This window comes from Aspergillus wentii, assembly GCF_001890725.1.
Source record: "Aspergillus wentii DTO 134E9 unplaced genomic scaffold ASPWEscaffold_3, whole genome shotgun sequence".
In the NCBI taxonomy this organism is placed as follows: Eukaryota; Fungi; Ascomycota; class Eurotiomycetes; order Eurotiales; family Aspergillaceae; genus Aspergillus; species Aspergillus wentii.
The window spans coordinates 2,973,882-2,999,813 of NW_024467834.1; the positions used below are offsets into that span (position 1 = coordinate 2,973,882).

Genomic DNA, 25,932 nt, shown 5'->3' on the forward strand with positions numbered 1-25,932 from the left:
ATTTGTCCGATCGATTCAATAAGAAATTGGAACGGTTTCGTGAAGCGTTAGCTGACGATGTGGTATTGAAAGCTGACGGAGCAAAAGCGCGATGGAAGATGAAGATGGTAATGTAGGGGAAAAGAAAGAAGAGAGAGCAGAAAAAGAGGACGAGCAGAAGGAAACTGAGGGCGAGAGGGAGGGGAGCGGAATCAAAACAGTCGGGGCCGGAGTCAGTGGCCATGCGCAGTTTCCATTGCGGGGAGCAAGTGAATGACGGCAAGTGAATGTCGATGTCGACGGGAAGAAAAAACAGCTGCAGGTCGCGAAGGCCACCCGAGGGGCGCAGAAGCAGAAAGTGAAGCTCCAAGCAGTTCCTGGTTAGGAAAGGAAGGCGGACGAGCTGCGGAGCTTGGCTTAACGCGTTTAATGTCATGTGATCACCCAAATACAGAGGAAGTTTTTGTTTGGCTGGAATTCAAGCAACTATCGAACAGTCTAGTATATCAAAAGGTCATGTCTCTATATGTACAGTAAATGAACCGCCAACTACTATATCATGATGCTATCTTTCAAGTTCAGTTCAGCCAGCTGAACCAGCAGAATTGAAGTAAATCTCCGCCCATCTAATTCGGCACGCCCAATCCCACCAGTTCAAAGAGAATAGGTGCTCCCTCGATCACCAACCAAGCAATTCCTGAAAATTCCAGTTATTCCTGTAGTAAAATATGCCATTCACGGAGGATATACTTACCAGAGTATACAATGAGCTTGGTCACCACCTCGACATCATACCGCACCCGTGGTCGTTTGATCTTCGAAAACATTTCCTTTTCGTCAGGCTCAACATACTCGGGGAACGGCTCTGGTGATAATCGAGCGTAGATGTCTGATGAATCCATTCCAAGGCGTGGGTTATAACGCTGAGATCCGGTGCCCATCATGTTCTCATACTCGTTCAATTTGGAAAGTTTGGGTTGTAGCGAGTCGGGGGCCGGGCTTCCCTGAACATCTACCGCTGAAGATCCCCGAGCTCCCGTCGAAAGACTCTCACGTCGGCGTTTCTCGCGGTACGCCAAGGTCTCGTACGCATCGGCTTCGGACTGTGGGCCAACGGAAATGGCACGTCGGCGGGGATTGCGGATATTTGTGATGATGGAGGGGATCTCCGAGAACTTTGGAAGAACTTCGTGATCCTTAAGTTGTGTGGGGACCTCTGAGTATTGTCTGTGAAAATGTCAGAATCAACGCTGTGGGGAATTTCAAAGGAATACTTACGAGGCGTTGGTGAAGAATCTCCGAGGTAGGATGAGACCCAACTTCTCCAGACCTCGAAACACCGGTGGAAGAATACGAAGAAGGGTGGGCTTCATGATTTCTCTCCACGCAAAGATCAACACTACCCCCAGGATAATGCGCATGGCGGTTTTGGAGAGTCCCAGGCTCTCGTACCGGTACGGGATAGTGGACGGAGATGGCTCAGACCAGGCAACGCTGGTTCGTGCAAAGTGCCAGTAGGCCACTTGCGCCCCGATCATCACACCAGCAAAGGCGACACTGTCATCGAAGCAAGGACAATCGTCTGCCGGCTCGGGGTGAATGCGAACCAGACCCAAGATGACCATGACCACAAAACCAAGCTGCATCGCGGAACCCGACACCACGTAATTGTCAAAGGCAGGGCCCAATGAATACTGCACAAGAGTAATCAAGGCACCCAGCACACAGCCAATGACCACGTCAAAGAACCCATGCATACCACAGTACAGACGACCGATAACGATGGAGGTCACGTAAAGATACGCAATACCTTGGCAGATCAAATTGACGGTAGGGCTGAGAGTCAGGTCGGGCGAGTTCAATAGAGTGAGCACGTATACCGCGACAGAAACGGCATTGGTCGAGTGTGTCGAGGGAAAGCCGTATTCCAATGCCGCCGACCCCGACATAGTAATCCGCTGAAGCGGAGGAGACAATGGGCGCGGAAGGCATAGCAAGTCCTTGATAAACCCACTGAAGAAGACTCCCGAGGCCAAAATGTGCACCGATCTAACCAGAATCACCAGTTAGCTGCCACCCCTCATTTTCAATATTACCCCGGTCCAGCACCTACCCACGACCTAACTCGGTCTGTCCGCTCCAGAAAAGGATCGGCAAGAAGACCATGAAAAAGGTATGTGTTCCCAAGTTCGCGGTGAATGCGAAATACGAATCGAGGGACGGAGTGCGGATTTTCTCCTGGAACCAGGCCAGGTACGGCGTCTCATAGCGGACCAGGGGCAGGAGTTTCTGTCGAGGCCAATATCGCCAGCCTGGGAGCTGGGTCCGATCTATTTGCGCAAAGGACCCGTCAGCACAGTCATTGATAAGATAGAGACGCAATTAAGTGTCTTTCGCTTCATACAGTGATCTCCGCTCAACAGCCCGGCGTCCGGCTGGCCATTTTGCCCCTGAGCCATATTGAAGGCGGCCGGGTTCAATCAAGATTCAAGATGTAGCGAATGCGGATTCCCCCATGCGAGTTTCTGCCCGACAGACCGTCTCAACGCAGTTTCGATGTGACCATAAGGAGCGACAGGTGGGATCGGACAGTCGACACCGTGTGCTATTCTCTTTGTGAATTGTCCGGCGGCAAGAAGAAAAAAAGCAAGAACCGACTGGTCGTCAGATAGAATCCGCCGAGGCCCATCAAAAAGTTCCCACACAACCGGCGGGCGGTCAAAGCGTGATATCAACGCTTAGTCAGGAGTATACATGATCTCACTGTCTTCTCTTAGACATTCTCTATATTCACTTCGATTAAAGTTTCTCTTTAGATTGGGAATATACGGCAAGCTATGTCAATGGAGTGCTGAGGCTACCATCTCAGTAAGCTAACTGGCTTGCACATTCTGCCTTCAAAATGGAGATGACCACCGAACGGAGATGATGCAGTGATAGCTGAGCATGTGATCTGTCTATCTTTGACTGAGGAGAAATTAGCAGACATGGTCCTTGGAAGAGTTTCTCTCCATCTTTGACCGATTCAGGATTTGACTATAGCATATTCTGGTGTCTACATACTCCAAGGCCTAACAGGCGTACGGTCAACCATCGAACTTCCACCTGCTCCAACCCAGGTCATTTCTTTATTATGGAAAGACTATATACCATTAGAGCGTCTGTTAGAACAACATTTAAACAGTTGAATACCAAAGCCGATTTGGTCATTGGCTTTAATACTGGGTCCCATCGACACGACAATCGCTTTCGTTTGGGACATGAGCCAGCAACTCCCTGTAATCGACTGTTGATATTCCATCGTTACTTTGGAAGAAAGCTCGAATACTGATGATGTACTCGCTTAAAATTTCCATAACTCAGCAATTGCGGCTCAACCTACGGTCCAGAACAGGGCAGATTTAGGGTCCAAGTGCTACTGCGTTCAATGCTGGTGACTGGACCATACACAATAAGAAGGGTTCTGAGCTATCACTAGTACTCGGTTATTCATGGTGGGCTTTGGCCGATGGGACGCCTTGTGCGAAGCAGGAACAGGCTAGAAAAGTGGATATCACGCCCTGAGGCTTGCGAGATCATCATTCTTCTTGTGTATTTTTCCGGAAAGGCAAGTTACTAGTGGCTTCAATATTAGTGGCTGTAGCGATTCCTGTCGCTATACAGAATAGAATCAAATACATCCCATTATTGCAGGACATCGATCTCGGAGAATACTGTGGATAACACGAGCCCTTTTTTTCTCCTCAATGTCTTGCACGAGCAGCAAGGAGGCTGCAGGGGATGGCGGACGTCCAAATTGGATTGGCGATCGAGATGAAGCCACTAAACCGCTAAACCACGATGCTAGAACACGATCGGACGGGAGGCAATCAGAACAATCTCGTTCGTCTAAAAATAAGCCCTCCATCCATCCTCAGCTGTCCTATCCTGTCCTATCCTGATCCCCGTGTGGCGTCATCTTCTTGTCCCGCCGCGTTGCCATGGCAGCCCCGTCGCCCGTAAACACCGCATTCTGGCAGCTCCCGGTTTCATGTCGTCGTCGTGGAGAAGAAGAGCCACAGCTAAACCAAGGAAAAGAAAGAAAGCAGTTCTCAATCAACATCGCCAGGGCCGATTTCTCTATCATCCATCTCCAAACCCAGCTCGACATCCCTTCTTCTTTATTCCCTCTTCTCGATCTTCTGTCCGAGCAACAACTCTCCTCCATCCAATCCAACATTGTTCATCTACATCGCATACCTGCAAGCGACCCCGATAAATCATCAGGAATTCTCCGCGTGTCTGCCATTCTACGGCATCCAATTCTAGGTATCAGACCGACCTGTCATTTTGACTTCTGCCACATTCCATCGAGACAGACACCCACTAGTTTGTTCGTGCCCAACACCATGTCAGGCCAGATGTACGACGACCAAGTCTATGCGGCCTCACGACGCCATTCTCTCGCCACTCCTCCTCCATCCATGACCCCGCGCCATAACCGTGTTCGCAGCCAGAGCGTCCGAGTCAGCAACGGCACGGCCAGCACCAACACCAGCTTCTCCAGCGGGATGATGTCCGAGGCGACCAACGTCACGCAGCCGCCCGCGTTTTCGAAAAAGTTCGTCGTCGTGGGCGATGGTGGATGCGGCAAGACTTGTTTGTTGATCAGTTATTCGCAAGGCTACTTTCCAGAGGTGGGTTTATAGATGTCAATCATATTGTGTGCGTCGTTGCTAACTGACTGGTAGAAATACGTCCCGACGGTTTTTGAAAACTACATTACACAAACTATTCATCGCGCATCAGGCAAGACCGTGGAGCTGGCTCTTTGGGATACTGCTGGTCAGGAAGAATATGATCGTCTTCGACCGCTGTCCTATCCCGAGACAGATCTGTTGTTTGTTTGCTTTGCGATTGACTGCCCGGCTTCACTAGAAAATGTCATGGACAAGGTATGTACCACCTATTATAGGTACTCATTTCAAATCTAACATGATGCAGTGGTATCCTGAAGTTCTTCACTTTTGCCCGACTACACCCATCATCCTTGTTGGCTTGAAATCAGACCTGCGCTCCAAGAGAACATGTATTGAGCTCCTCAAGACGCAGGGTCTGACACCAATCACACCAGAGCAGGGTGAAACGGTGGCCAGACGAATGAATGCCTCGTATGTGGAGTGCAGTAGCAAGGAAATGCGCGGAGTAGACGAGGTCTTCTCACTTGCAGTCGACACCGTGGTGACCGTCGAAGAAGAACAAACCTGGACCAGCCGTCCAAGCCAAAAAACCAATGGCAAGCCCACAGGGAATGCCAGTGGAGGCGGCCGTGTGGCAGGAAAAAAGGTCAAGAAGCGCACTTGCAAGATCTTGTAAGATATTTCTTGCTTTACCTTTTCTGTCTGTCTTTTCTTTTTCTCTTTCTGCCGAATACGAAGCCTGGTTGCTTTGACGGCTTGACGGCTGATGGCTCAATCATACAACGCGACATGTTGATGCAAACTGGATATGAGCATGAAAACTCGTGTGCTTTTTTTCTTTTCTTCTGAGGTGGTTTTCTGATTTAATGTTATTCATGTTGTTATACCTGTTTTTCTTTTTTCCCCACCCTGTGCTATCTGTTTTTGGCCCTTTTTTCCTCTTTTTACATTTTATGTCTGTCATGAACTCGGTCTGCTGGCCACCCTTTTTTTTGCATGCATGGGATAGGAGTTATATTGGCGCAAGCGACATCCCATGGCCATGAGATCCGTGTATCTGAATATGATGATATTACGGAGTCTGATGAAATATCGAATATCATCCACCCTGTTGACTGGGTAAATCGTGTAAACAATGGTATCAATAGTAACAAACAAACAATACAATACAATATTTCAATCAATCATTAAACACTCCAATTCGTAAGTTGTTAATCATGCCTGAAATGCTGATGAATCCCCTTCATCATGAACTTCACTCTGTCCTTCTTCATGACCTTCTTTGGTGGGTCTTCCAGCTGCGTCTCCTTGATCTTCAGGTCTGCCCATGAAATTCTCAAACTGGGACCATAAGGCTTCTACGGAGCCGAATTCATTTCCGACCTGACCTTTATTAGATATGTTCGATTAACATGAGTAAATATGGGACGACATACAGCAATAACACTCTCCAGATTCCGGTTTAGACGGTTGATGTTTTGGAGCACGTCTTCCATGCCCTAGGTTTTGTTAGCAAGGACATAGCAGGGGGGAGGGAAGGGGACTCACAACAGCAATCTCCCGGACGAGATCTTCGCGCTGTTGCTGGAAGACGGATGGGCTTGTGACCCTTGAGTTGGGAGTTGACATTTTGGTAGATATCTGAGTATCTGAATATCTGTTGATGTATGAGGTACGATGTTGGATACGCGATGTTGTGGAAGTTGGAGTTTGGTTGTGTGGGGTGTATTGCGGTACGTAAATTACGGCTGGAGTGAGTGCACCTGGTGCGTATTTATGGTAATATTACATCTTCTTTTCTTGATTCTCTTTGTTCTCATGATTTGCACTGTTCAATGCCTCCAATTATTCCATATTTTTTCCAAAATATTATTGTCAATGAGAATAGATAACATCCATCTCGCTAAAAATAAAACCTCCCCTCCTGACCGCTATATCTCCATATTCCTACTCCATATAAGATCAACATCAACTCTTGCCACTGAGGGACCCTCGATATTAATTTTGCCCTACGCTCTGGTCTTCAATGGGACTCCAGTGGAAGATCGACATGGTTCGCTCCACCACATTTTTACTCCCACTATCTTTATTGGTGACTTTTTCTCTCCGGTTGTTGTGATTTTGCCATTCCAAATTTATTTTATGGGATGTACGCCAGTGCTGACGTAAGCGTTTATAGGGTTGCACAGTGTAGATAAATTATTTTGAATTGATAATATTGTTGTTGTTGTTGTTGTTGTTGATTGATTGAAGGAACTCCGGACTCGTCGCTAATAAAACATTGTATAGAAAAACAGATAATCATCACCAAACAAAAGGGTATCCAAATGCACATAATCCAGCCTTGCTTATCCATTTCATCTCGTCTCACTCATCATCTCATTTTGTAGTATGTACTGCACTAAAGTGCGGTACTGTTTGTAGGTAGGCATTCACGGTCGGCGCGCAGTCAGAATACTACTCCATCTCTTCCACGGGCTCTGCGGCGGCGAGACGGAATCGCGACGATCCAATCGCTCCTTATCCAGACTGCCGGAGGTCTTGGAGGAAGTTTGCGTGGAGGAACGAGGTCGGGTGACGGTGGCTTCGTGGTCAGCCAGCACGTCCTCCAGACGGACGTCCGAAGAGGACATGTGGAGGTGGCCGTCTTCGGGGTCGAGGATTTCGATGAATTTGGAGGGCATGTCGCGCATTGTGTGAGCGAGCGAGGAGTTGTGATGATATAGTAGTAGAGTATAGAGTAGAGGAACAGATGAGAGTATAGAATGGTAGAGTAGAGTGGTATAGAGTAGATAGAGTAGGTATAGAGGAGGGGTAATGTTGAACGGCAGTTCTCGGAGACGAATTCCGTAGTCCACAGGATAGAATCGTAGAGGAGATAGAATAGAGAAAATAGAAGACCAAGAGGAAAGATCACTTATAAGAACTCACACTGTTTCATGACGCGCCAGACTGGGGACCAGCTAGGACCAACTGCAGGACAAAACATGAATAGAAAGATAATCATTCTTATTCTTAATTTTGATTTTGATTATTCTTCAGATCATCGACCCATGGAAAAGCAACGACACGAATAGTTTCAAGCAGTGGGGGGGGGCTTTTTTTGCTGATCGGGTGATATCCTCTCTTCCTATACAAATGAGGGGCTGACAGGGTCTGCAACTCCACACACACTTGTTCGTCTGAATGGGGGCGGTTGGCGCCATGACGTCGATTGACTCATTCTCTTTGCAGACAATATATCATACAGAATACAAAATGTGGATAGAAGGAATACACATGGTTCTATAAAAAAACACTGATGGAATGCATCTTCTCACTCATATCATATAGGATGACGTTGACTGCATCGTGGGTTACGAATCTGGAGAAACACAAGTGGAGGTGGATTTTCATTCTTATATTTCATCCTACACACTATGCACTATGTAGTCTTCTCATTCGATAATCCGCCATCGGTAATTCATAATTCTCCTGTAAAATGGAGATTTCTTATCATATGCCGAATTGCCCCTCTTCTTCTTGCTCTCTTGCCTCTTCTCGTCTGACGAAGCACTGCACAGCCCGCTCTTCTTGATGTCAAGATCGACATTTTCGGTGAAATGTTTGCCTTTTTCTGCAGGGATACATCTTATGATATAATCTTCCTCTTTCGTACGGTATCAGCCATGTAGTATGATATCGAGTCTGAATTGTCCATGAATTGTTCAACGTTATGAATTCTACCCGGTACGCAATCATCTTACATAGTAAGTAGATTGAATAGATTCACTCTCTGATTCTATTCACATCATTTGTATATCTGCCCTGTTATATGAGCATGATATCGTCCTTGTCATCATCCCACAGCGGCAAATCATCTTCCTCTCGTGTACTCAGTAGTCCAAGGCAACATTCAAGATGCCCATTCCATCAGCCAACTCCTTGCACCGGTACAAGGAAAGAAAAGGCTTGCGTTGGTCCTGCTCAGCATAGCACAGCATAGCATACCTCCGTAAATGAGATTTCCTTGTTGAGAATAATATTATGTCCGTAGATGCATCCTCATTTTGGTATTCCGGAAATAAAATTTGAAAGAATTTGCAGAAAAAAGAAGGAAAAAAAAAAAAAGAAGTCGAATATCGAATCAACCAGATCGCCCGCTTATTTTAACCCCAGTTCCGTCATTTCCACGCTGTCGGCTGATCCCATCCAGAGGATATTGTTACATCTGCTGCTGTCAGTCCTGCCTTGACATGGTCGATAATTCCCTCTCCATCGAGAAGAGACACCCACCTAATCAAAACAAGTCCCAAAGACCCCGTCGGCTTGCCGTCAATGTACTCCTCCGTATCCCTCAACAACACGTTCATGTACGAATCGATGCTCTCCAACTGGCCCTTGTACTCGGTCTGGCCCCATTTCAGGCGGATGATAACCTCGGTACCGACTCTGTAGAGCAGTTAGAATCCTCCCTTTATCCAATATATGCGATCGTCTCGAGATAGAGGGTCGTGCAGCAGATTATTCTTGAATTGGGAGCTGATCGGGCTCGGGCTGATTGGGGGGCAACATACCTAGCCTGCAAAAAGGGCCGGGGGTTGACTGGTTGGAACTGCAAGCAAGTCAGTATCGTCACTCGAATATAGGCAGAACAAAGCTATCTTGGATAGGTCCAGTCGCAGACAGACGTACACTCATGATGACACTTCAGATCTCTATCGGATAACACACAACCGTCTTCTATTCCAAAGACGTCAATCGCGTGAGTTGATGATTCCACCAGCTGGGAAGAGTTCGTTTGTCTTCCGTAGAGATGGCGGTGGTGCTGGTCGCGTGTGGTGCTGGTCGGGTGTTTCTGTTCTTGCTGGCTGTCGAAGGCCGACTTGCAACACGCCGCGAAAATGTGATGCTGCCAGGCGGTGTGGCCAATCAGAGGCCGAGGTGACTACCGCCTTGGAGGTTTTGATTTAGTATCGTACTGACTGGAGTATTTATTTAATTAACTAATCTGATAAATGTATATAAATATCAGAGAGAAGTAAGAAGAAAAAACACGAATATACCCCAGGGACTTTGCGTTGTCGTACAAGAAACATCGCGGAAGCAAAACATAGTCGATAGCTCAATATCACCAACACACCAGACACCACGACTCCCCTAATCTACAATCTACAAATACCTGAATCTATCCCCTCTTAATCTCCCACTTAACATCCTTGATGGAAACCTCCTCGCCAGCCTTTTCATCATAATCATACCACTCTTCCTCCTCGAAGAGATCAATGCCCGTAAATGGAGAGCCAGACTCGACTCCTTTGGCTTCCCACTCGCCCTGGTCTCGTTAGCTGTGCTCTTATAAGACATGTGAAGCTGGATAGTTACATCAGGCTTGAACTCAGTAAACTCCAACCCGCGACAGTCAAGGTCAATCACCTTCTTCGCGGGGCGTTTATCATCGGCCTCATACGCATTCGGACCTGCGATTATAGACGCAGAGTGTGTTTTCTGCATCATACATATTAGACCATCTCTATACATAGGCATAGGCCCATATCAAGGCATAAAACCAACCTGGCACAGCTTGCACTTCCACACAAAGTTAGCTTCGCCCCGACTTCCCGGGATTTCAGTTTGTTCCTAGACCATAAATCAGCTCAAGTTTAGTCTTCAGAGGAAGAAAAAATACGTACAAAACGGTTGAAGCTGACCCAATTCGGGTGCGTCTCGCGACAAGAGGTACATTGCACTTTGAAGGTGTAGTAGTATGGGCTCTGTTCGGTGTCTGTTGGCTGGAGTCCGGTTACTCTGTGGGTTTGTTAGTTCAGTATCATGCTCAGTCGTGATGGTGGTTATGGTGGTGGTGGTGTTTCTTTTTTTTCGAGTGCGGGGAATGCAGTTCAGACGAAAAAAAATCTTATTTCAAAAGGATAACTGATGAAACTGCACACAGTAAGAAGAAACATACCCATTGAGTTCAGCAGAAATAGTCAGGGAAAGCATTTTGTCTGTTTCTGTTGTCTGTGGTTACTGGTTACAGCTTAGGGAAGAAGATTTGAAGCAATATTTGGTGCGGGGTGATGTTCGGCACCCGTTAAGTCAGCATCCACCTACTTCTACAAGACTACGACTCAGCAGTTACTACAATAATATACCCAGTCAATCAGAATAGTAAATGCATTTGATATACAACGCCAAATATGCTGAGGCCATCATCGCTCTTAATGAGCGAGCCAAAAGACCAAAAAGAATCATATACATCGAAGCAAAACAGCTCTAAAATAGTACAAAATCCAATTCTATCTCATCCGTTCCCTACAGACGGCTCTGCTGCTGGTCCTGACCCAAAGGCTTTGTGGTGAATGCGCCAAAGTATGCGTTCAGTGCATCCACAGTGCCGCTGCCTTCCACAAGCTGCACGGTACAGGCGACATGACTGTCGGGACGAGTGACGACAACACCTCCCTTCTCGGGGTCGAAGCCCAGCTTCTCGTGGGCAGCGAAGGTTGCGTTGGGAACCCGGACGTCGGGGAGGTCGTCGGCGTAGATGTGGTGGTGGTAATCGCGGATGACCTGGGGCACAGCATCGATGTCGATCTTGTTCTTCTCTCCAGCATACACCACGCAGAGGGTGAACAGCTTGGAGTGAGGGTGGTGATGCTCAAAGAAGGACGCCTTGTCGGATCGGCGGTAGGCAGAGAGGAACGAGCGCTCCTTCTCCAGGTTGGCAGCAAAGTCCGCAATCGCCTTCTTGGTGCTCAACTGCTTTCCGGCGAAGACGAAGATACGGAACGCTCCGTTGGCCGGCACCTCCTGTTCCAGGGCCACAAAGTTGGAGTCCGCAAGTCGGGTGACAGTGGAGGGAGTGAAAGCACGTCCCGGTGTCAGTCTCACGTTGGGGACGTTGAACAGAGGAGACTGGGCGGGGTGGCTAGCGTCCCAGTTGAAGACGTTGGGCTTGTAGGCAACACCGTATCCACTGGTGAACTCGCAAGAAGACTTGAAGGTCTTGACAAACTCATCCTCTTCACCTCCAGCCTGGACAGTGTGGTGGCTGGCAGATCCGACCTCACCAGCATTAGGACGGCGCTTGGAGAACAGGGCGGCGTATTTCGAGTCGAAGTTGAGCAAGGTCTCGGCGACGTCCTTGCGCTCGCTCTCGTAGGTGCTCAGAATAGAACGGTTGGCCAATCCAGATTCGACAGCGTGGATCTTCCAGGCCATATTCAATGCGTCGTGGAAAGCAGTGTTCATTCCCTGTCCAGCCTTGGGCTTCAAGGTGTTAGCAATGATTCAGTAAAAAGCAGGAAATAGTAACATACGCTGTGGGTGTGGCAGGCATCACCACCCATGAAAACGCGCTCATCCAAGGTGTACTTCTCGGAGATACCCTGTCCTATGGGGTAAACAGAGTACCATTCAACACGGTCCCACTCCAAATAGTAGGGCTTGAGGATCTTCTTTGCGACATTCTGGACTTCTTCGGCGGTGGCGGTCTTTCTAGGGTTCCAGTCGGGGTCCGAGGACGAGGCAATCTGGACGTAGAGACGGACCATGTTGTCTTCACGGGGAATGACCATGATCGAACCGGCGTCGGAGTGGATGGTGCATTTTGTCTAGACATCAATTAGTCCATGCTCATCTCATCCTCAATATTCTTGGGCTACCTACCTCGATATCAGGGAAGTCGGTTCTCACAACACCGTCCATAACACCCCACACATATGCGATAGGGTCCTTGTGGTGAATCTGAATGCCCAACTGCTGTCGGACAAAACTGCGGGCACCCTCGCCACTGAAGAGGTACTTTGTACGGACAGTCTCGATCACATTGGTATCAATGGACTTGAGCTGCACTTCAACGGGGTAGGTCTCGTCTGCGCCATCGTTCTTAAATCCGTGAATGGTCCAGGGTCGCTCGACGGTGGTTCCGGCCTTTTCGATCTCATCGATAAACACTTTCTCGATCTTACCCTGGTGAACCAGAGTAGTGAAGGGGTATCTAGTATCGATAAAGCGAGGGCAACTGGGCCAGCTGCCTGTGCGGTGGATACCCTTGCCCTCAGCGAGAGGGTCCCAGAAAGCGACGTCGTAGACCTTAGCGGGGTGGTAGGCCATAATCTGGCGCTTCAAGCCAAGATTGCGGAGGATCTCCGTGGAGCGAGGCTGAATACCATCGGCGCGACCAGTGGCAGTGGGGACAGGACGGTTGTCAATGTGCTTGACCTTGTAACCCCATCTGGACATACAGAGCGACAACAGAATGCCAACGGGGCCGGCGCCCACGATGACTATGTCATACTTTTCCTGTTGGTGTGCCATGCTGTTTTGACGGTGATCAGGGAATAGTTAAATAAATATATAAATTGGAATATAATAAAGATGGATATATCAAAGCATCACCCGTGATAGCATGGTAAAAAAAAGAGCAGGACAAGAGACAAACTCGCCTCATATATATACCCTGACGGGCCGACCAAGCTGCAACCTGCTTGCAGCTCGGAGAACCACTACGGCATTCATAGTCGGCTGGATCGTGGAGAAGGGGGAGCCAATATTGATGAGCACTGGCCAGAGCCAATTGCATTGCAGACCCAGAAAAAAGAATGCTCCTGCGAATACTGGAGGATTTGGGATGCAACTGTGGGTGAGAGTGTGGGGGGGGGAAGAGAGCAGACGAGAGACTGCCGGCGCTGACTCCGAGGCACCTGACCAATCACAGCACGCAAATTATGGCGTCTCCCCCCCGGTCGGATAGAGAGTCGGCATGTGGAGTGGCAGCACGTGACGGGGCTGGTCGGCAGCCTCAGCCGGGACTTGAATAGCATCAAATATGGATTGACCGTCGTTGCTGGTGTTGGGTGTTGGTGCTGGCAGACTGCCGAGTGCTTTGCCATTGAAATTCTACATGCGGTGAACTGGATGACAGCGATAATCACAGCCGTATAATCAACCGTCTACGAGCGTGATTTACAACACGGCCATCTTACATGCGTTTGTTCGATAGTTTATGCAAGGTGATATGGACAAATCAGTCTTTACTTGTCCGGAATCCCAATCATTACACAAAGACGACAAAGTCATGGATGCTGTCCCTGATCTTGCAGGAGAAGAATCAACATGACATCAATCCAAAACTGCCTACCGAACGATCCGGTAGAGTTCCGAGTAACCTTCTTTGCCTCGTGAATCATGCTGATCACTCGTCACAACTATCAAGACAATTTATCCACCGCATACACCGATCTACAACTCCGACCCAGTGTATTCTCCCGATTCAGTAACCATCTCCATCTCCGGCCCGCTGGCATTGAAGCTCGGCTATTCCGGACCCTCGAATGGATGCTGGCATCGTCAATTGATATGGGCATGGCTTTGTAAAAACCGCACAAGATCATCAATCCCTTCTGGTTCTTTTATCCAATGCCCATCGTTGTCTGCTCCCAGATACTCCCTCCACTCTGTTTGTATCCCCATTTGCCTGATCAGCTGCCTTGCCTGCCGACCCAGTGCGACATCAACCCAGGCATCGTCCGTCCCATGGCTCAAGAACACTGGCGTAGACACGACCGAGTCAAACTCCCGTTCTTCTATCTGCAGGGGTGTGTAACCGAGTATTTTCAAAAGATGCCTCCCCACCTGCGTACTTTTATCCACGGCAGATGAATCAGGATGCGACTCGACGATCGCCTCAATCTGTCCTGCAAAGGGTAACCACCCGCAGAACGCGACAACACCCCCCAACCGTGTCCCTCCAAGTCGAATAGGCGAGCATAGCAAGGTCCACAGAATTGTCGCCATCCCCTGGCTCATTCCCCCAAGAAACAGTCTCTCTGCCCGTCCGTCGAGAAGGGCAATTTCCTTCTCTACAATGTCGAGAACATACCCCACTGACTCTTTTAGCCCCTCCGTCTGTAATTCCTGACGCTCGTCCGTGTTTGTAAGCGAATATATATCGAACCAGGCGTCCATGTGTTCTTGGAATCGGGTGTCCCATCGTTCACGGGCTGTTGGGAAGACCCATCGCCAGCTGGGGAGTTGCGAGGAGAGATTCTGCTTCTCTGAGCTCTCGGAGAAGAAGAATTCGCCTGCGAATTCGAGTCCGTTGCTGCCGCGACCGTGGAGGAAGATGATTGTGTGCGTATGGGTGGTTTGAGGGGGGTGTATATGGGCGGGAGGAAAGGCTATTTTCAAAGACAATAGAGTAGAATAGATATTGATGGTTGTTGGCTGAAGAAAAAGATGATTCTAGAGAGTTGAAAACGTGGGGAAGAATAGCACTGCGCAGCCTGACAGGATCTACAAGTATGCCTTGAACTGATTATTTCAAACATTTCGCCAAATTTGACAATAGAACTATAAGAGAGAAAGAAAAAGAATAAAATAAAGTAGAAACCAATGAATAGACAATAGACAATCAATTGAAGCCATACTGGATTGTGTTGTGGATCGTCAATGACCATTGTTGCGTCTGCATTCACCACCAACAATACAAGCAGTCATTGCGAGATGAATAGAATCAATGTCTCCTCTATTGTATTGATTGTATTGAATGGGATATCGATACTCCTTCAGTTTTTTCAATAGTAAACAATAACGAGTATTCGAATTGCTTCAAAATAAAAGATGTCATCGTACTCCATGTCGTCTTTCTCTTCCTTATCTTCTTCTTTATTTCATCTTCCTTCGAACCAGTATTCGACTTCATCTCTTTCATCTTCATATCCAACAACTTCGAGTCTTTGTTTCAATCCGTCTCTTTGATCCCATCGTCCACAATGAACGACACCTCCGTTGAAGTGCCCATCATGCTCAGTCCGGAGTAAGTTCTTCTGCTTCAATCCATATTCAAAGACACTAACAGTCGATACAGACATTCGTCCTACGAGGACATCGCCAAGCTCAACCCGTTCTATGAAGAGTATAGGGCTTTCTGGAACACCTCGTCTGATACGAGCACCATCTCTTCTTATTCCAGCTCTTCATCTTCTTCCGCTTGTTCTTCTCATTCGGCCCACTCGGACATCGATCCATCGTTTCACCCTTTGGAAATGTCATCGTCTCCCTCGCTGCATCAAATACCGCCGTACGGTGCTTTGTACGTGCCGGACAGACTCCATGTCCCAGTCCACGACGGCAAACAGTATCAACCATCTTACGAAGTGCACGACGAATGCAATGTTAGTCAGATTGCTACTCTCGAGTATGAAGACAGCTGCAAGCTGCCCATCGAAGGGCCAATGGAGTCTCTTGAAATCGACTTGTTTGATCTTGATCTGGCCGATGAATCTGCCCAGCAAGCAAAGAAGCCTCACAAGAAGCTTTTTGGAGAGAAAGGCTGGCTGGGCTGCACTTCCGATCTGCAGGATCTGCCCAACGACAAGTCCAAGCAAAAGATCTTCAAGGGGTTGGGAAAGAAGATCAAGCAGCATGTCGAAGAACTTGTAAGTCCTATCACCACCTTTGCTCCTCCATTCATTTTTCTAACGCATCATAGGCTGGAGACATGGCGGCCAAGGCCTATCCCAATCCATTCCATCATGCATCTCGCCGTCCGAATATCGTGCCAAAGTCGACTGTCCCCATCTCGCTCGATCCTCCAACACAAGCAAAGCTCTACTCCGACATGGAAGTCATGATCTGCGTCAGTACCAACAAGTTTCTCGTTCAGCAGTACAGCGAAGGTCGAATCTCCGAGGAATCCATCAAGAAAGTCACCAACTTCTGGGGATCCAAGAACCGGCCACAGGTCATCGAGTTCCAGTTCGACCAGGCGACACAGCGCCAGCTCATCTTGTCCAATGTCCGGACCTTGTGCTTCAACGGAGAGAGTTCGACCAATCCCATTCTTCTCAATTCGAATCTGCACAACTGGAAAGCAATCGTCAAGGAGATGAGCGTCCGCACCTTCTGTGCTCCCGACAGCGTCATTCGAAAACACATGCACGACATCCACAAGCTGCTCGACATGCTAGGGGCCCCCGCGGTGACTTTTCTTGCCTTTGAAGAGCTCCAAATGCGAACACTATCGTTGATGAAGGAGCAACTGAAGCGGAGCTATCTTCAACAGAGTGGTGACAGCAGCCTGTCCAGCTTCAAGTCCATAGATGACAGCAAGCTATCTTGAATTCTGGGGTTTATTCGGTTTATTCTGTTTTCACATGCAAAAGTTGTTTTTCAAATGATACCTCCATGGCGTTTTCTTTGTTATAGCCGTCGAATCACTGTATGTTAATGGTTTCTTTTTCTCAGTCCGCGCGACTCGTGTATTTCTTTCACATGAACTTCCCATTGCTTCAAATGGAATAATATCCTGCAACCACCCGTTTTTTCCAAGCTGTCCTTGTTGAACAGCAAGTAAAAACGCATTGTTGTTAAAAAAAGATGGCGTTGTTCCTTGGCAGAAACACGTGGGGCGACGTCATAAAGGTATCACGAGAAAAAGAAAAGAAACGACAAAGGATCCTTTTCCAACCAGTCGCAGTTGGGGAATTTCTTCCCTGCACTGCTTCAAAGCATGTTTTCTATTTCCATGTCTTTCTGTCATGATAAAAATTTCCTTGCCTGTGTTATTTGAGCTTTTCGGAAGCTTTACCTCAGATTGATGCAGATGCATCTCCCTTGCTGACTCGACACCTTGTGATGGCAACCTGTTCGATTCACCGTTTTCAACCATGCCAGTTTCGTCTTGATCACCTCATCTAGCTGTATATGACTCGGAGAGGCCTGAATATTCCTCGTACGGAGTCGAACTAGCTTCTGCAACAGCATAACAGTCCATGATGGCCGGTCCTATCCACACCTACGGCCCGACATGTCTTCTCTCCGATGACGATCCCGACCTTGCGGCCTGGTACTCCTTGGCTACGCCACCCACAGTCCGTCCACAATTCTTTTATACGTCCTCGCTACCGATCGATGACCCCTTGAGTTCCTTGCCTCCTCCATCTGGCGGTCATGGCCCCGACAGCGACAGAGCTCCGCCTCAGCCATTTTCAGCTCGGGATAATATCGCCCTGGAGGAGTCCTGGCAGTCACTGCAGAGGGACAGAAAAGCGAAGCTTGCGGAGAAGAAAAAATCCGGAGAAGGCCATCTGAATAAACATTCGGGAATATCGGTGCCTGGGCGGGAAGCGGTTGTTGAAAGGGAACGGAAAAGGCAAGGAGGAAGTCGGGAAGATACAAGTGCGTTCGGAAGTCAAAGAAGCTTGTCAAGCACCCCTGCATCCTATTTGGATGATCGGGAATTGCAGAACCCCAAGGTTCGACAAAATGGCGAAACCGGTAGCGCAGAGAGCCGTGCCAGAGGGTCGTGGGAACAATCGCGCATTCGCTCCACACGGGATGGTGAGATAGAGGAGGGCAATCGAAGTGGCAGCCCTGGCTTTCGGAAGAGGGAAGGCCGTAACCCCAAACAAGGCGACCTTGACGAAGCGGAACATTGGAGTCCACGGGGCAATCGATCTCGGGATGTAAGCATCAGCGGCTCGCCATTCATCAGAGCTCCCTTAGGACCAACATCAAGTCCACTTGGCCGTTCACTCGAGTTGAACGCGCCCAAAGATGGAAGGCAGGAGAATATCGAGGCCAATAGTCTTGGCTCGAATCACGTAGCGTCAAAACCCTCAGGCCTGAGATCAAGTGTTCATCCGAAGGAATCCCGACAAGGTTCACTGGCTGAAACAGAGGAGAGCGAGCCAGACCAAAATGCCCAAGAAAAGGTTCCTGTTGGTGTTTCTCGACTTCATCTTGTCGAACTGCCAAATTTGAAGGTATAAAGAGCTCGGGATCTTCGGACCTAGTGTCAAGGAGCTGACTTTTATTCTCATAGATGAAACCGATCTACTGGAGTCCTCTTCACGATATATCAAATGTTCTCCGCTCTACATGGTTCTACCAAAACACTATGCTTCCCGTGGAGACGGAGCTTGCCAACAAGCTAGAAGATGGATACGTTTACTTGAGAACATGGACCGATACGTGGCAAGATGAGCTCAACAGCTGCGTGGAAAATGGCGCGGAGGCCGAGCTGAAGATCGTGCACAAGCTTTGGCAGAAGGAAGACCTAAAGCCTACGGGCAAACCTGCAACGCCACAAGACCCCAAAACAACCAGCTCAGGGCCAGAAGGACCCGAAGAAACCGTCGAAGTAGAACCTGACCTTTTGAATCTTGACGAAAACCGAGCTTCCGGTGCGACAGCTGTACATTCTGAGACCGTGAAGCCCTACATGAATTCCAGTGTCATTTATGTCGACGGAAAACACGCACAAATTCTCCGGCCCAGCTTGCTCCCATCAGCGTCAAGAGGTAGAAAGCCACTCGATGCGATTCGCAAAGGACGGCAGATTGGCATACCTGTGATACGTGGTTTCAGCCGGCGAATGTGGGATAAACTCCATCCATCCAAACCGAACCCTGTAGACGTGAGCCACTATCTTAGAAGTACTCGGACCCACAGCATGTCTGCGCCAGCGGGTGAACAAATATGCTATGCTTGCGCAATGGAGGAATCAAGGCCAAGCCCTACTGATCTAATACTTGTCATACACGGCATAGGCCAGAAATTGTCCGAGCGAATGGAGAGTTTCCATTTCACGCATGCAATCAATGTCTTGCGCAGGAATATCAACATGGAGTCATATAGCGAACCGGTTTGGCCGCATGTTGACCAGGATCATGGAGGCATCATGGCGCTTCCTGTGAACTGGCGGTCGACACTTTCCCTAGAGGAAGCGCATCTCGAGGCTCAAGCTGCTGGAGACCCTACTACCAACCACTACTCCCTTGATGATATTACTCCAGAGACTATACCCGCAGTCAGGTCTATAATTAGCGATGTCATGCTTGATATCCCGTACTATTTGTCACATCACAAGCCCAAGATGATCCAAGCGGTTGTAAAGGAAGCGAATCGCATTTTCCGACTATGGTGTAAAAATAACCCGGGGTTCCAGCAACATGGACGTGTGCATTTAATTGCTCACTCTCTTGGAAGCGCAATGGCTGTTGACATCCTCAGCCACCAGCCGACTAAGATACCCGATTTTGATTTCTCGACAACAAGCATTCACAAGGACATCTTCGAGTTCGACACCAAAAACCTGTTCATCTGTGGAAGTCCAGTGGGGTTCTTTTTGCTCCTAAACAAAGGTATGTTCCGTGGACTATGCCGGCACTTCCGAGGTATTGATTTAACAACTTTCATAGCAAACCTTCTTCCCCGAAGAGGAAGAGACAAGCCTGGCTGCGAAGGTGATGATAGACTTCGCGGGGTTGCAGGGGAGGTTGATAAGTATGGATGTCTGGCTGTGGATAATCTCTACAACATCATGCACACGACTGACCGTAAGTAACTATCACAACATTGACATATTCTCGTTTACTAATTTGATATAGCAATCGCATTTCGTGTCAATGCTGCAGTCGACTGCGACCTTGCCGAATCTCTCAAGGCAGCCTCTATACCAAGCTCAGCATCTTTCTGGAAGTCATTTGGCAGCGTTTTCCGCTGGGGCTCCGCTCCCACATTTACCTCCGCTACATCCTCAGCACCCGTACGGCCTGCAGCTGTTTCCAAACTTCCCTCCAACGTTGAACTCGAGACGCACGATTTCACCCGAGAAGAAATCGCAGAGAAGCGTATGCTCTTACTCAACGACAACGGCCAAATCGATTACTTCCTGTCTGGAGGTGGCGGGCCTCTGAACATCCAGTACCTCAACATGTTGAGTGCACATAGCAGCTACTGGACACTACCAGATTTTGTCCGTTTCATCGTCATTGAGATAGCTCGAAAGCAAGGCAGAGAGGGCACGCTGCTGGCGCTTCGAGCCGAGAAGAAGAAAAACTGGAAAGTCACTAAAGGGTGAAATGCAAGTCCGACTTCTCTCCTCTCTACGATTGACGATATCATTGCTTACTCCAAGGCGACATGTCTGTTTTTTCCCGGAGAATTTTACTTTGAAATCATCTCTCCAATATTGCATCTGTGCCTAGCTGGCGCCGGAAGGCGTTCATTCTCTATTTATACTGGTGCATTTAGACTATCGTCACTATAGGACCCATTCTAGTAAATATGCATTTATATAGCCTCAATATATAATAATTTTGCTTTTCAAGTATCGGTGTATCGGTATCCAAGTGGACTAGGTCAATCAGATACAAACCAGTTACTCGCTGGCAACAACAACCCCCATCATCAAAGCTTCTACCAAACTACCCTTCTCAGCCTTTCCAGTTCCCGGTTGAAGCACCAAAAGTGCATTTGCACTGGCAAGACTGCCTACCCGTGAACTTCTCTGTCCGACCCCTTCTAGTCCGGTACTTGAGGCATACAACCGTCCATCAGACCGGGACGCAGTTACGATAGCACGATGATAATCCGTACGCTTGGAATCAAGAGGGAAGGCATGTGCCAGGGTAACAGACACGAGGGGCAGGCCAACCGCTGGACGGAAAGCCTGGATAGCTTGAGGCCGCTGTCCCATTCCCATGAACTTGTGGAGAGAGGGAAGCACGAAGAGGTTTAGTGTAACGAGGGCCGAGGCAGGGTTACCCGGGAGAGAGAAGATGAGTTTAGACTCGCGTTCCTGCTGCGCGGATGGCGATGACGATTGTGTTGATGACTTGAATGGGATGGTTGCAAAGGTGGTCGGTTTGCCTGGTTTCATCGAGACGCGGCCGAAATGGATTGTGCCGCCGAGAGAACGTTCGATGGTTGGTTTGAGGAGGTCTAGTTCGCCCATTGATACGCCTCCAGTGGTGATTATCACATCGACGCTGGTATTGGATTTGCCTGTCCCTCGGAGGGCGTCTCGAAGGCTCTGTTCGAGTTCGCCGACGGGGGTATCGCGGGCGATTCCAAGATCAACTGTTGGGAAACCCCAGGATGCAAGACAGGAGAGGAGGGATGGACGGTTGGAGTCGCGGATTTGGCCTCCATAGAGGGACTGAGGGTCATCGTGCTCAACTAATTCATCACCGGTGCTAAGGATACCCACGCAGGGTTTCCGGAAGACCTTGACAGTTCTAGTGCCTGTTGCTGCTAGTTGACCAATTTCGCCTCCAACGGATGTGATCAAGTCTCCTCTTTGGAGAATCTTTGACCCCAGGGCGATGTCACTTCCCGGTTCGCGGACGTTCTCTTTCGGTTTAATGTCACCTGTTAGAATCTCCACCATAGCTTCTTCTTTTCCGTCGGGAGTCGACGTTGCAAGAACAGTATCTTCGACCATAACCACAGCATTGGCATTTGGTGGGAGAGGTGCCCCGGTTGTAATTCTCGCAATCGTTCCCGGCTCAAGAGGGGATAATGACCCCCCGGGTTTAGCATGGGTAATAGAGGCTACCGGGAAGATGCCTTTCGTACTTGGACCAGATGTAAGTGATTCGGGTGCGATCACAGCGTACCCGTCAACGATACTGGCTCGATATGCCGGTACTGCCTCACCCGCGTAGACATCCTCAGCAATGACGGAACCTACCAAAGAAGTGGTTACTGGAACTTCAACCACAGTTGGGTCTGGGGTTTGTTCGCTGATAAGTTTGAGGGCTTCATCGACGGAGAGCATCGGGTACGGTGACGAGCGATATCGCCGGTTGGGTGCTGCATTGGGGTCATTCGACTGCGGCCTTTCTGATGGCGAAGTATGCGCTTTGGGGACCACATGTCCATGTCCATGTCCATGCCCATGGCAATGAGAATGCTGGTGGTGATTATCATGCTGCTTTTCTTGTCCTTTGGATCCAGAAGACGGTATGCCAGCATCAGCTTCCAGCTTCTTCACACCACCAGCATGGATGGTTCTGGAGTTTGCTCCAGCTGCCTGGATGCATGCATGCGGTAGAAGTTTAATGACTGCCTCAAGGTTTTCCTTGGCGCCTTTCGGCGACCCAGGTAATGTGATGATTAACGACTTATCTCGGACTCCTGCTACAGGTCGAGACATCATTGCGACTAGGTGCTTGTCAGCAGCTATCGAAGTTAAGAGCAATCCCAACTTACATGGCGTGATCTTCAAAGAAGAAGCGAGCATGCCATGCCTGACAGTTAAGTTAATAACTCTGCAGTTTGCAATTGAGATGTGCTCACTTACACAAGACCCGGTGCATGGCGATGAATAAGAGGCGACACAGCCTGCAAATCATCAGACAACATGAAAATGAAGTACACAGGGAAGATCGGCGAACCTCTGGGGTATTATCCTTCACAGCGAAACCAGTTCCACCGCTAATAATGATGAGATTGAACCAGTCGGGCCCATCAGTCCAGCTGCAGATAACTCGTTGAATGTCGAGGACGTTATCGGGCACGATCTTAGTGGTGGGATACTCCCAGCTACTCGACCCCTCAACGGTGAACGAATTCGTAAGAGTATCGACTGTCCTGTCAGAAGACGGATCCTGAAAAGCTGTATCTGAGACGATCAAAATCGCCGGTCTGAGGCTGTTTTCTGCCATCTTGAAAGTTGATGTTGCAATGAAGGAGGGGTGCGGGGGAGTGTAGATAAGAGCGTTGTTCAGTGGCCGCAGCTCCGAGCTTCTCCTTTCTTTATGTATGCGGCATGTGCTAGTTACTCGACCCATCCAACCTAGGGGATTTACACGCTTGTCATACTCATACAAGAGATACAATCTGAATTAAATATGTTTTGCAATTTCATTCCCGGTCCGTTACTGTACATCGACTTCAGACATCATCACGGCAAACCAGCGGGATCATCAATAATGCACTTCGCATACCCAGAAAGTTCTACAGTCAGATCGGATCCATACGCCTCAATGCTGTATATAATAAAAACAAACAGATGAGAAAAAAAGAAGTCATACAAGCACCCCCAGGCACTGCTCACATCGTCCTTTCCTGAAGATAAGTTGTCGTGAAAGATTCGGACTTTAAACAACTCCGAAATCGTTCGCCTTTCCTGCAACCAAAAGCCCGATAATCAGACCGAAAAGACCAAGGACGGAACTGAAAATCTCAATGACAAGAATCTTAACGAATCTATAGGGATTGTTAGCGAAAGCTTCCAGAGACTTCATCAAGATTGGAAACCGACAAGCTCGGATCAGCAGCATCAGCCAAAGCTGCACCACTTCCGTTGATACCAACGGAGATACCGCAAATCAAGTTGCATGCGCCGACAGTAATTCCTCCCCAGAAGAGCGCAAATCCAGTGTAGTAACTGCTGCCGGAGTAAATCTCGTCGCCGGTCACGAGGTTGAGCTTCGCGGAGAAAACAATTGCCATTATGACACCGTAAATAGCCACGACTTCACAGAAAATAATGGAAATCAAGTTCTTTGTTCGTATTCTGGGTGCCTTGACACCTCCGCCGACAATCGAAGAGCCCGTTAGGAAGATACCCCTGAAAGATTACATTGTCAGTGACGAGAGAATAAACCCAAAGAACCTAGAGAAACATACCATGCTGCTCCAACGACCGACAAGCCAATGCACATTGCAATACCGATATTTGCCCAAGCGTATGGGGAGACGGACTCCAGGAATTGACCAACCTAAGGCGGCGTTAACAGGAACTCGATCGTAGGAATAAACGGCATAACTAGGTCCGAGTCATACATTGAATTGTTCACCGTCCCCGTGAAAGAGCATATCTAAAGTAACATATTAGCTTCACAAAGTCCGATGCCGGGGTATTCAGTAGGATGATCTCACAGCCTCCTATCACGAGGAGCGACAAGGTCACAGCACCGGCTGGATAGGCGAGAACCATGGCTACGTCAAATATCAAGATACTCAACCACCAAAGACAGAAAAGAAAAACCGCAAAGAAAGACCGGAGATGGGCGGGTGGGGAAAGGGAGGAGCTGGAGCTCTGTCTGTCGGTCTTGCTTGTATGTATGGGAACTCGCAACTTGGTCGGTGTCGGAGGCCGCATTAATCCGCCCGGAGGCGGCGAGGACGGCCAGTTAGTCGTGGTTATACAGGCCGGACGGACTCCAATATATTCTGTCAGTTCCCCAGACCGATCCATGGGTCGAGTTCACGTCCAGTCTTAAGCAACTCGCAACGCTCTCCCACGCTGTTGAACAACATTACCACGATAGCATCCGCTCCCATTTTTAACACTGTTATATCTATTAACGTCTTTTCTCCTTTTGCACTCCCACCGCTCGAGAAGGGTATCTTGCCGCATACTTATCTGCTACCCCTGATTCGGTTGCTCTCAGTACACTTGTCGCCATGGCTTCCACTTCCGGAGTTGGGTCGTATTCGAACCCTTTGAAGAAATTCAAGTACGTTTACAAAATGCGTCGGTCGGAATGGCTCTCAATTCATTTGCTAACAGAGGCGCAGGTTGGTGTTTTTGGGAGAACAGAGTGGTACGGACACTTACCTATTGAAGACCCGGGAGCTCTCTATGGCGGAGGGGCATCGTTGATCGCATGCGGTTTCTAACATTGTCCTCACAGTTGGAAAGACATCCCTGATTACACGGTTCATGTACGATTCGTTCGACAACACATACCAGGCTACTATTGGAATCGACTTTCTGTCAAAGGTACAACTATCGCAGACATTCATTTCCTGTCTGGCTTTTTGATCGCGATCGCCGTTCTTTTGCAGAGGCTAATTTCTCTCTTTTTAAGACTATGTATCTTGAAGACAGAACCGTTCGACTTCAACTGTGGGATACCGCCGGTCAAGAGCGGTTCCGATCACTTATTCCCTCCTACATTCGAGACTCTAGCGTTGCCGTTGTCGTTTACGATATCTCAAATGCCAAATCTTTCCAAAACACTCGGAAATGGATTGACGACGTCCGGGGAGAGCGTGGAAACGACGTCATCATTGTCCTAGTTGGCAACAAGACCGATCTGAACGACAAACGGGAAGTTACTTCGGCGCAAGGCGAAGAAGAGGCCAAGAAGAACGGATTGATGTTTATCGAAACCAGTGCCAAGGTTGGCCACAATGTTAAGCAGCTATTCAGGAGGATAGCTCAAGCGCTTCCAGGAATGGACGGTGAAGCCAACAGAGGAGAGAGCACAAGTTCGTCCCCCCTATATCCTCGATTCAACTGCCGTTGATAAATGCTGACCAAATTTTCCCAGTGATTGATGTCAACATCAACCCTAAGGAGACCACGACCAACGATGGATGCGCCTGCTGAGTGCCGTTTTTCGAATCGCCCATTATCTTTACCCCTCGCTTTTCTTCATTTTTGTTATGTCCCTGGACCTTAATAATGAGAGTTGAGGTCGTCCATAATGCTCTATCATTCTTAAGATGTACATTTTTTTTTTTCTTTTTGCCCTTGCTCTTCAGG

At 48.6% G+C, this 25,932-nt stretch overlaps 14 protein-coding genes across 14 annotated transcripts; 5 read left to right on the forward strand and 9 right to left on the reverse strand.

Annotated features, from left to right (window-relative positions):
• The first annotated feature begins 26 nt into the window (after positions 1 to 26).
• On the forward strand, positions 27 to 336 carry ASPWEDRAFT_39125 (uncharacterized protein). Its single transcript, XM_040835033.1, has one exon. It carries the CDS (start codon positions 92 to 94, stop codon positions 254 to 256), a length of 165 nt encoding a protein of 54 aa, XP_040691116.1. The 5' UTR covers positions 27 to 91; the 3' UTR covers positions 257 to 336.
• A 269-nt stretch (positions 337 to 605) lies between these two features.
• Positions 606 to 2,438, reverse strand: ASPWEDRAFT_26830 (PAP2 domain protein; the record flags this gene model as incomplete). The annotated part of the gene is made up of 5 exons (XM_040832906.1): positions 606 to 676; positions 734 to 1,206; positions 1,258 to 2,028; positions 2,093 to 2,309; positions 2,384 to 2,438. The coding sequence occupies 5 exons, from the start codon at positions 2,436 to 2,438 to the stop codon at positions 606 to 608; spliced, it is 1,587 nt and encodes a 528-aa protein (XP_040691117.1).
• Positions 2,439 to 4,367: 1,929 nt separating this feature from the next.
• On the forward strand, positions 4,368 to 5,334 carry ASPWEDRAFT_50628 (uncharacterized protein; the record flags this gene model as incomplete). Its single annotated transcript, XM_040837468.1, has 3 exons — positions 4,368 to 4,655; positions 4,710 to 4,913; positions 4,963 to 5,334. 3 exons carry the CDS (start codon positions 4,368 to 4,370, stop codon positions 5,332 to 5,334), a joined length of 864 nt encoding a protein of 287 aa, XP_040691118.1.
• A 545-nt stretch (positions 5,335 to 5,879) lies between these two features.
• ASPWEDRAFT_92804 (DASH complex subunit DAD1) lies at positions 5,880 to 6,248 on the reverse strand (the record flags this gene model as incomplete). Its single annotated transcript, XM_040839591.1, has 3 exons — positions 5,880 to 6,041; positions 6,095 to 6,157; positions 6,207 to 6,248. Coding segments are annotated over 3 exons (267 nt in total), but the record flags the coding sequence as incomplete, so codon positions are not given.
• Positions 6,249 to 6,827: 579 nt separating this feature from the next.
• Positions 6,828 to 7,547, reverse strand: ASPWEDRAFT_39128 (uncharacterized protein). Its single transcript, XM_040835034.1, has one exon. It carries the CDS (start codon positions 7,349 to 7,351, stop codon positions 7,091 to 7,093), a length of 261 nt encoding a protein of 86 aa, XP_040691120.1. The 5' UTR covers positions 7,352 to 7,547; the 3' UTR covers positions 6,828 to 7,090.
• A 1,254-nt stretch (positions 7,548 to 8,801) lies between these two features.
• ASPWEDRAFT_106854 (small nuclear ribonucleoprotein F) lies at positions 8,802 to 9,258 on the reverse strand (the record flags this gene model as incomplete). Its single annotated transcript, XM_040827841.1, has 3 exons — positions 8,802 to 8,871; positions 8,934 to 9,089; positions 9,215 to 9,258. Coding segments are annotated over 3 exons (270 nt in total), but the record flags the coding sequence as incomplete, so codon positions are not given.
• A 567-nt stretch (positions 9,259 to 9,825) lies between these two features.
• ASPWEDRAFT_108841 (CXXC motif containing zinc binding protein) lies at positions 9,826 to 10,444 on the reverse strand (the record flags this gene model as incomplete). Its single annotated transcript, XM_040828023.1, has 4 exons — positions 9,826 to 9,972; positions 10,023 to 10,145; positions 10,212 to 10,277; positions 10,331 to 10,444. Coding segments are annotated over 4 exons (450 nt in total), but the record flags the coding sequence as incomplete, so codon positions are not given.
• A 352-nt stretch (positions 10,445 to 10,796) lies between these two features.
• ASPWEDRAFT_39131 (putative FAD monooxygenase) lies at positions 10,797 to 13,281 on the reverse strand. The gene is made up of 3 exons (XM_040835035.1): positions 12,309 to 13,281; positions 11,960 to 12,253; positions 10,797 to 11,909 (listed from the first exon to the last, which is right to left on the reverse strand). The coding sequence occupies exons 1-3, from the start codon at positions 12,957 to 12,959 to the stop codon at positions 10,953 to 10,955; spliced, it is 1,902 nt and encodes a 633-aa protein (XP_040691123.1). The 5' UTR covers positions 12,960 to 13,281; the 3' UTR covers positions 10,797 to 10,952.
• Positions 13,282 to 13,525: 244 nt separating this feature from the next.
• On the reverse strand, positions 13,526 to 15,045 carry ASPWEDRAFT_39133 (alpha/beta hydrolase). Its single transcript, XM_040835036.1, has one exon. It carries the CDS (start codon positions 14,607 to 14,609, stop codon positions 13,992 to 13,994), a length of 618 nt encoding a protein of 205 aa, XP_040691124.1. The 5' UTR covers positions 14,610 to 15,045; the 3' UTR covers positions 13,526 to 13,991.
• Positions 15,046 to 15,415: 370 nt separating this feature from the next.
• On the forward strand, positions 15,416 to 16,764 carry ASPWEDRAFT_26836 (uncharacterized protein; the record flags this gene model as incomplete). The annotated part of the gene is made up of 3 exons (XM_040832908.1): positions 15,416 to 15,459; positions 15,511 to 16,081; positions 16,135 to 16,764. The coding sequence occupies 3 exons, from the start codon at positions 15,416 to 15,418 to the stop codon at positions 16,762 to 16,764; spliced, it is 1,245 nt and encodes a 414-aa protein (XP_040691125.1).
• Positions 16,765 to 17,416: 652 nt separating this feature from the next.
• On the forward strand, positions 17,417 to 20,508 carry ASPWEDRAFT_108010 (uncharacterized protein; the record flags this gene model as incomplete). Its single annotated transcript, XM_040827934.1, has 4 exons — positions 17,417 to 18,409; positions 18,469 to 19,789; positions 19,847 to 19,984; positions 20,036 to 20,508. 4 exons carry the CDS (start codon positions 17,417 to 17,419, stop codon positions 20,506 to 20,508), a joined length of 2,925 nt encoding a protein of 974 aa, XP_040691126.1.
• ASPWEDRAFT_58966 (uncharacterized protein) lies at positions 20,327 to 23,202 on the reverse strand. The gene is made up of 4 exons (XM_040838422.1): positions 22,829 to 23,202; positions 22,735 to 22,775; positions 22,644 to 22,681; positions 20,327 to 22,595 (listed from the first exon to the last, which is right to left on the reverse strand). The coding sequence occupies exons 1-4, from the start codon at positions 23,096 to 23,098 to the stop codon at positions 20,809 to 20,811; spliced, it is 2,136 nt and encodes a 711-aa protein (XP_040691127.1). The 5' UTR covers positions 23,099 to 23,202; the 3' UTR covers positions 20,327 to 20,808.
• ASPWEDRAFT_131667 (H(+)-transporting V0 sector ATPase subunit c'') lies at positions 23,161 to 24,453 on the reverse strand. The gene is made up of 5 exons (XM_040829282.1): positions 24,318 to 24,453; positions 24,222 to 24,256; positions 24,066 to 24,157; positions 23,698 to 24,006; positions 23,161 to 23,642 (listed from the first exon to the last, which is right to left on the reverse strand). The coding sequence occupies exons 1-5, from the start codon at positions 24,373 to 24,375 to the stop codon at positions 23,534 to 23,536; spliced, it is 603 nt and encodes a 200-aa protein (XP_040691128.1). The 5' UTR covers positions 24,376 to 24,453; the 3' UTR covers positions 23,161 to 23,533.
• A 163-nt stretch (positions 24,454 to 24,616) lies between these two features.
• Positions 24,617 to 25,898, forward strand: ASPWEDRAFT_39139 (Rab family GTPase YPT6). Its single transcript, XM_040835037.1, has 5 exons — positions 24,617 to 24,898; positions 24,960 to 24,985; positions 25,076 to 25,164; positions 25,253 to 25,655; positions 25,718 to 25,898. Exons 1-5 carry the CDS (start codon positions 24,846 to 24,848, stop codon positions 25,774 to 25,776), a joined length of 630 nt encoding a protein of 209 aa, XP_040691129.1. The 5' UTR covers positions 24,617 to 24,845; the 3' UTR covers positions 25,777 to 25,898.
• The last annotated feature ends 34 nt before the right edge of the window (positions 25,899 to 25,932 follow it).